Raw genomic sequence first — 8,518 nt, 5'->3', positions numbered from 1 at the left:
ATAATTATTCTAAATTAAGTGATCAAAAAGAACTTAGCATCTGATGAGCGTCGAATCTTCGCAATGACTTACACTTTCTTCGACCAAGGAGGGAAAGTGGTGGCGGTTCCCACCTGTTCTAAGAGATGAAAAGAGAAACGTTCCCGTCGGCTATAGGGAAACGTAACCAGTTAAGGGAAAACGTTTCGAATAATGTTCGACAATTGCACCATTTGGGATATTGTTTCATATCTAACACGTACAACAACTTACTGTTTTAACTTAACAGTGCATACCACCGCTCTACGGTAACGCACATCGTTGTGGATTTAAGATTTAAATTAAAAGAAAGTTGGAAACTCGAGGATTTGGCGCCAAGTCCCAGGTGTATAAATGCCGCGAACCTCAACATTAAACCACACTTTACAATCGAGGTCTCCTAAGCAACATGGCAGGCATCAAGCTGGTAAGTTTGTGCAGGCTTTTCCTGTCGTTTTCACAAAGATTGATTGATCTGACATTGCACACTGACGTAACAACGATCAATAAGAGTTGCACTAACTTAAAGAGATATGAGAACATTTTTGCGTCTACTGTGCATCTACATCTTCCTAGTTTTTGCATGAAACTCGCAGAATAAGAGAAGGTTGTTACACTAATGCTTTCAAAATTTATGTAATTTAACACCTGCCATTATTATCTCTATCATTAAAAAGAAAGTACGGATCTCGAATACAACCCTAGCATTAATATTTAATCAGTTTGAAAAATACGATACGTTAATTTCGACAGCCGTGTGACTAGCCTCTAATGTTAACCACTGTGCAGCTGACACACAATTCGGATACCAAACTGAATGGCCCAGATATAAAACTGACTCAAGACGAATCTACACACAATAGCCTATACATATAATACAAACATACTGCCATTATGTGAATGATGATAATGTATATGACGTTTGAAATTGGTATTAAAATCAGCCTCTTATGAACGCATGGCATCACTAACAAAAACGTCACTTTCATGCCAATTCAGAATGTAACCTCGGCTTGCTCTTCTTTAGCTTGCCTTTATTGAGTGTGGCTTACAATACCTTACGCTCTATTGCGTCCTATTCTTTGATCAAAAAGATCAAAGTACGGTATGTGAAATAACTGAGTGCGTACACGAGTTCATTTTTGCATATTCATTTTTGCCAAAGGGAAAATATTTTTAAGACTGGAATTATCATATTGGATTTTCAATAGTGTTGCAAAATTTAATATCAGAATATTTCATGAGAAAATTATGTAGTAATATTTGGAAATGTCATTCTTAAAGTTCCTTCACGTCTGCAGTGATTAAAATCACACGCAAACATAAACGCACACACACACACATATATAAATAAATATATTTATATATCCATATATATATCGGTGCATGTGTGAGTTTGTGTCCTTTGTGCTAAATTCATACATTTTATTGCATCTCTCGGACAGGTTTCTGAAAATAAGCACTGACAAGAATCTTCGTGGTTGGACGAAATAAGTAGAAATTGAAATGTACATGAAAGCTCTTAATTAACTCATCTCCCGAACAGATTTTAGCAGCCGTGACATTGGCAATGGCGGTATCTGTCAACAGCGAGCCTCTAGGTCGCCTTGCGCGCCGAGCTGTTCTTCTTGATGAAAACTTCGGTAAGAATTCATGACTCACATAAGTCTGTTGATGTTTACTCTGTTCTAAGCTAACCATTGGTTTCTTTTATCAAATTTGCTTTCAATATTTAGGGTTTGGATTCAGATTATGAGTTTCCGGTGACTACTGAAAATGTATAACTTTACTGCAAAGAAATGAACAGGTGTTTAGGCATTTAGTTTCACAAGGTATTTTAGTGGAAAAATTTACAGGCATTTCAACATTTTTTTTATTAGCATTTTCCCAGTGAAATATTGAATTACCTGCAGAATGATAAAATATACAGTACTTGATTACTAAAGATGACCCATATAATGTTCTCTGTTTCTAATGATTGACTGATTTATTTTCCTCTGAGGCGTTGCCATCTTATGCCCAGACATTTCCCTATTTGAAACCGCTTAACTTTTTCAAATTCCTTTCTTAACTTCTAGGGTATTAAACTACCTACCTTTGAATATTTCTTGTTGATTTTATTGAGATTATTGTTGTATTTATTTGTTACCCTGAGTAATGGAAATTTTTTAGGATGTAGTAACATTTAGAATGAGACATTCATTTCGCATACCCAGAGGTAAACAGGTATACATAGGGTTAACACAGAGGTTAAAGAAAACTCCGTAAAGGGTGCATTACAGTAGGTAAACACAAGTTATATATAAATGGGATGCAACGTCATATCCAAGTCCGATCAGTTTATCTTTCATCTCACGCATTCTATTGTTCATTGTCTGTACAATTCATGTCCACGAAACGAACAAAAAGGTCACGTCTCTGATAGAAATCGTAATGGCTCGCAATTCCCTACATACGCAAACTCTCCCTGGCAGGCGATGAGGGGGAGGATCTGACCTCACGAGATTTCAGTTCCGAAGAAGATTTTTCGGAAGGATATCTAGAGTCGGAACTTCCTCTCTTAGAAGATGGGGGAGGAGAAGATGAAGGCATAGTCGCCCAAGACACTAACGTGGTGTAAGTTCTGTACATCACAGAAAACGTGTCTCTGTAAATTTGTTTGATTCGGTTAAATCTCTTTGAATACGTAGTTTCTTCGGTTAAATCTGAGAGTAAAAAGTCGTTATCATGTAGATTCTAAAGAACATCTAAACCTTTCACGAATATCCTTTGCAGGATGAAAAATTAAAAAATTAGAACGCTATTATAAAACTATGACGTCTAACTCCACTCTCTTCTCTAGATAGAACATTTCAGGTTATTCTATAGCCAGAAAACAGTGAACTCTCTCTCTCTCTTTTTCTCTCTCTAATGCAGTAGGTAGTCACAATACACCTGTCATACGCTCTTTCTTATGAATATTTAACGAATTTAGAAATGTCACAAAATACTACTACCACTCTCCCTCTCTCTCTCTCTGAAGAATGTCACAACATACAAATAATAACGTTCGTGACGATAAATAAGGAAAAGAATAAACCGACTTAAAAACTTCTGTACTCGTTGTCTCTTTTGACTCCGAGTACAAGAACCTTTACTAAAGCCTGTTTCTCCCTTTTCTGGTTTTTGTTTCTTAGACGATGTCAAACGATCATGTTTCCTGGTATTCCACTGTAACTCGTCACCAATTTTTGCTCCAGCAAGCTTGGAAAATTGTAAAAATGACAAAATTTAAGTCCAATATGGCGGTATCATCAGAGCCACTTCAATTTTGCTACAGCTGTCGGCTGAAGAGCAAAGATGCTTGGAAACGTGACTGTCGTAGTCGGCCTTTTCTTTCTTTCTTTAAGTTACGATTCCACTTAAACTTCTGCATGCACATGCAATTCTTAGACATGATAAGAGAAAAAAAATTCAGTTTAATAAAGCTAAAGAAAAAGATCCAATCTCGTAATGACTCTCAGTAACGAATAAAAGCTGTAGTTTGGACAGCGATGGCTGTGACCTCGAAAACATGTTTAATTCATGGAGAATTCTTTCTAGGTATTCAGTCATTCATATTGATTCTTTTAATATGTCTGGAATTTGAGTGAAACCTGACAGCTGTGTTCAATATTGACGAAATATCTGACTGACCTCATTTTTACGAAGCTTCATAAGCCGTCAGCGAGAGTAAATTACACACAGACATAGGATCTGACGAGCGTGTGCGCACATATATGTGTAAGTGTGTTTTTGTGTGTGCCGTGTTGTCAAATTAACAGGACGTTGACGCTAACGAATTAACTAAACCCTCAGACTAAGAAATTATACACCAACCCTGTGACTCAGACCTTAGCTCACATTAAACACAAAAGCCGACATAACAAGAAAAAGTCGATCATATTGCCTTTTTCTAACCAACCTTCTTTCATATATTTTACCGACACCTGTGACGGTGCGAGATTTCTCGTTTAAAGTACAAGAATGCTGGGCTTATGTTTTCCCGTACACTTTCGTAGGACGCTCAGTGTGGAGTGAAAGCGGCTAATTTTTACTTTCATGAATTTCCACTTCGGGGATCAATTTCCTATTTTTTTTTTTTTTTTCGCTATCATCAAACTTTTTAAGTACCGGCGAGGCAAGGTATTAAGAAGCTGAAATTGAGAAGTTTGGGATACTCACTAGAGCATATCTCCGTGTTGGCAATTGGACATATGAATTATAATTACACATCAGGGAACTGATCCAATGCTTCCTAGGGATAAATTCTTAGCTTGAATTAATAGTATGCATTACCTGCGTGAATTCATCTGTTCCACAAAATCAATAATAAAGGTGTTCAAATTCGATATTCATGCGCTCATGAAATGAGAGAAAACAGCCTTCTGGGGAGCCTAAAACTCGTTTTTAGCAATAAACATAAAAAACTGTGTTCCTGAAACTTACAATAGGGCTTAGAAACCTGATGCATGTGCTAATGAGTATGGAAAAGCAACTGTTGCGTGTGAGAAGGAGAAAGAAACCCAGCAGAAACGAAAAAAGGTAAGACACTTCACATACAGAAAGTAGATACGTAAAGTAGAACTGATACTAAAAATTGTTGTAAACAATAACTTAGCTCGGTGGTTAGAGATGTTTAGTCGAGTATCTATATTTACGTATAGAATAAATACCCAAACAGGCAGATGAATAACTTCGTTTTGCCCTCTCTCTGTGGCAATACGTACAGCGTCAAGTTGTATAGTAGAATTTCATTGACTGGGAGATCGGTCCTTTTTAGTAATCTACTTAATAGTGTGCTCGGCAAGTATTATCTATTGTTAACCTCTTCCCTTGTAGCCCTATCTATCAGTAATGGAAATATATCCTTGTAGCCCTATCTATCAGTAATGGAAATATATCCTTGTAGCCCTATCTATCAGTAATGGAAATATATCCTTGTAGCCCTATCTATCAGTAATGGAAAATATATATGAAAATGACTTTATAGTGAACTACTAGAATATAAGATATAGTGAATTTTCCCAGTAGATGTTTGGTTTTTTTTAGTTAGAGGCTATGCTTCAGTCTTTTGAAATTATAACAAGCAATAAGACAGGATTTCCGCTTCCGATTTGAAGTCTTAATTTGCGTCCGCAGTTCAGTAAAGCATGTCTTACACACGCGTCAGTAACTTATCGCACAAACAACACCAACAGGTTGAATATTCGTCAGTGACTTAATGGTAGTTCAAACCTCTGTTTTAGACGATCATCCGCCATTTGCTAAAGGTTCGTTCCCATCTTACGGCCGCTGACTTACTTTCAACCTGTCCATGATATGGATGCGATGAGTTGCAGTTTGTTGTATGTTGACAAAAGTACCATATGCTTGTTATCATTTCATTCAAACGACAAAATCTTGCGCCACAGTACGGCAAGTATTTTGGAGTAATTTCTATTAGTTACACTCTGCACATCTAAAGATGAGTAAAAGCAAGATTTTGCTTTTTCAAAGTAAACTGTGATTTATAAAGCTTTTATACTTATTAGTTTCTCCAAGTGTATGACTGAAATAATGTATCTCACTACTGGACCTTGTCGTGAACAAAATAATCCATTTTTGGAGCTAGTTTTTATCACAAATAGCACATTTTCTTCCAAGATTAACGCATCGTTTTCTTTTTTTTATTTATCAGTCATTTGTTCCAGATTAACAAAGTTTTTCCCCTTGAATTCTTGAATTAAATCAAAAATTCTCATCGTTCTAAGACTATTCTATTCCCAAGTTAGGAATATTTTTATTTTAAGAAGGTTTTTCCTCAATAATGAAATATTTCCTCCCCGGGTCCATACAATTTTGCTCATCCTAAGATCACATGAACTTGAAGTGAGATGCAGTATTTTCCTGACTGTGATGTCTCCTACCAAGCAGTAGTGTAGAATATATTCCTTCTTCACAGCACCCATAGCATCCATAGTCGGGCCACAGCACAAAGTTGAAGAACCAAATCTCATGCGCCAACGAAGGGACACCGGCTATGCTCCCCCGGTTCACCACGGAACCTACAAGAGGGGCAAAGTTGGGCCCGTTTACACCTTCGTCAAAACTGACTACAACTCCAACTTCAAATGGGGTGTTCGCCATCGCGCCGGCAGCCAGTATGCCGGAGGATACCATTAAGAAAAATACAAACAAAGTGATTTAAGGCATAGGGGAAAGACATGTGAGGAGAGTGCTCGTCAACACCGCAGTAATTTAAGTCATTTGATTCCACAACAATTAATTACTTTGTTTAGGAGCATTTTCATCTCTGAATCGTCAGCTGAGGTTTTGTTAGGGCCTCCGTTCCCGACTGCTTACACAGACTAGACTGACCTTACTACGGGAGACCTGTGACCGACTCCTGTAAAAATAACCTTTGATTTATTCTCTCTAAAAAAAAAAGGTTTAATTATTAAACATTGTACAAAAACAGTGATCTTGTTGTCACTCATTTTTAAACACTTTTCATTCTATTTGTTCCCAGGAGAGAACTCCTGACTCCTAATTACAGTTGTATTGCAATATCATTTTTATTCACTTTTAGATTAAGGATACTTCAGTTTAAGTTATATTATCTGACAAATTTAATCTTAAAACACTATATTTTAGTTTTTTTTGCAATTAAAGCTTCTAAGAACTTGCAACAACCGCTGCCTTGAGTTTAACGACTGCCTATTATTAAATAACTAAGCATTCAATGAAATGTCCCATGTCCACACATGAAGCCTCTGTTTCCCAGAGATTTTGTATCTCATTCAATAGGTTCCCCAATCAGGAATAAGAATACCCAAGAAAACTAATGTTTAGGAAATTGGTGATCACTGGTTTTCCCCATCACAGTACCCGAGTCCTACGGGGACTCTTTGGGCGTCCCGAGCGCCCCGCTCGACAACAGCGACGCCCCCCGGTTCCCGTGGGCCCCATCTACTCTGGCTCGATCCCGACGGTCTCCGGGCTATGGAGGTCCCCCTATTTGGGTGAATACGTTCGCGATGACGGACTACCATGGGAATTTCAAGTGGGGAGTCAAGCACAACGTAGGCCACGGACACCACTGAGCTCCTACGAACGGCAGAGACAGCGGCCTCTAGTCATCCAGGTCGTGGATGATCGCTTCCTGTAATCCTCACAAGGAATCTGATAAGACTTCCTACCATCAGGATGTCTGATTGAAGTTCACAGGGAAATAACATCTCTCTCCCTTGTGAATGATTTTTTTCTTCTTCTTCTTTGTGATGGAGATCTGGACACATAGGATATCATCCTCGGCCTGGAATAGAATGTCCTTCTGACCCGATCCTGACCAGTCACACATGTCTTGTATATAGTTCTATGTTACTGTTGAATCTTTGAGTTTTGTTTTTACTTTTTGTAAATAAAGAGGCATCATAAAGTCTTTCCATAGATTTATTTGAACTGTGCTTACAGCAAAATTACCTTTAACTAGGGTTTTTAGTTTTCTCTTGCTAAAGAAAACATTAGACGATTATATCTACAAATAGCGTACAATAATGGCTTTGAGCAATTCGAAACGAATGGTCTTTTTTGCAGATGCATTTAAAACACATCGTAACAACCATTAACATTGACACAAAGCAGCTGGTTAGGGCTTGCAACCTCATTTAAAAAACTTATAAGGAGCTTTGGGAGTCTGGTCCGAGTGACAATAGGTTACAAAGAGATCTAAAATGCCAAAAAAATCAGAACCTAACATTAACAAGCAGTAGCTAGATAAAAATAATTTTCCACAATTCGAAAAAAGGTCAGTCTGTTATAGCTGCACAACTCAAGCTCACAACATTTCTCTCTAACGCATAGCTTATATGCAATATAGCATAATGTTTACAGCTTTCAAAATACGTTCAAAATCAACCAAAAAACTTGAAAAAAATTATATTTGTCCCTTCTAGTTGGAACAAGTAAATATTAGTTTTCTTATTATACTAGAATGCAAATAAAAAGAATTAGTAGTGCAATATGGTCCCTGCAATTACTTAGCTAAATGTAAAACAACAGCAAGTGGAGCAGCAAGGGAACTTGAGAGTCAGTTGGACAGAAAACATTTGCTTTTCGTAACCAAGTTCAATATGCCACAAGTTTCTCGTTGGACGAGTGGTTTTCGCGCTCGGCCGCCAATCCGGTGGTCCGAAGTACGATTCTCGGCTTGGCCAACGATGAATCAGAGGAATTTTATTTCTGGTGATAGAAATACATTACTCGATATAATGTGGTTCGGATCCTACAATAAGCTGCAGGTCCCGTTGCTAAGTGACCAATTGGTTTTTAGCCACGTAAAAATACCTAATCCTTCGGGCCAGCCCTAGGAGAACTGTGGAGAGCTAAGTGGTCTGGTAAAACTAAGATATACTTAACTTAACTTAATAGGCCACAATTACAAATTAACATAATCCAGGCACCTAACCACTGAAAAAGCTGGCAAAACTACTACAAATAT

At 37.6% G+C, this 8,518-nt stretch overlaps 1 protein-coding gene across 2 annotated transcripts; it reads left to right on the top strand.

The window, feature by feature from the left end:
• Positions 1-331: 331 nt before the first annotated feature.
• Positions 332-7,459, top strand: LOC135216025 (uncharacterized). Of its 2 annotated transcripts, none has more exons than XM_064250963.1 (3): positions 332-445; positions 1,565-1,661; positions 6,904-7,459. In XM_064250963.1, the coding sequence occupies exons 1-3, from the start codon at positions 428-430 to the stop codon at positions 7,119-7,121; spliced, it is 333 nt and encodes a 110-aa protein (XP_064107033.1). In that variant the 5' UTR covers positions 332-427; the 3' UTR covers positions 7,122-7,459. The 2 variants fall into 2 exon arrangements, with proteins under 2 accessions (XP_064107033.1, XP_064107032.1); XM_064250962.1 differs by lacking the exon at positions 6,904-7,459 and adding an exon at positions 5,981-6,714 and having other exon boundaries at positions 335-445.
• The last annotated feature ends 1,059 nt before the right edge of the window (positions 7,460-8,518 follow it).

The sequence above is a fragment of the Macrobrachium nipponense genome, chromosome 6, assembly GCF_015104395.2.
Source record: "Macrobrachium nipponense isolate FS-2020 chromosome 6, ASM1510439v2, whole genome shotgun sequence".
NCBI lineage: Eukaryota > Metazoa > Arthropoda > Malacostraca > Decapoda > Palaemonidae > Macrobrachium > Macrobrachium nipponense.
This window is presented reverse-complemented; position numbering and strand designations above follow the sequence as displayed.

What these genes read in the sequence shown, in the direction of transcription:
- LOC135216025 (XM_064250962.1), top strand. An exon ending in TCTTCTTGATGAAAACTTCG is followed by an intron (nt 1,662 to 5,980) that starts GTAAGAATTCAT and finishes CCTTCTTCACAG; the next exon opens with CACCCATAGCATCCATAGTC.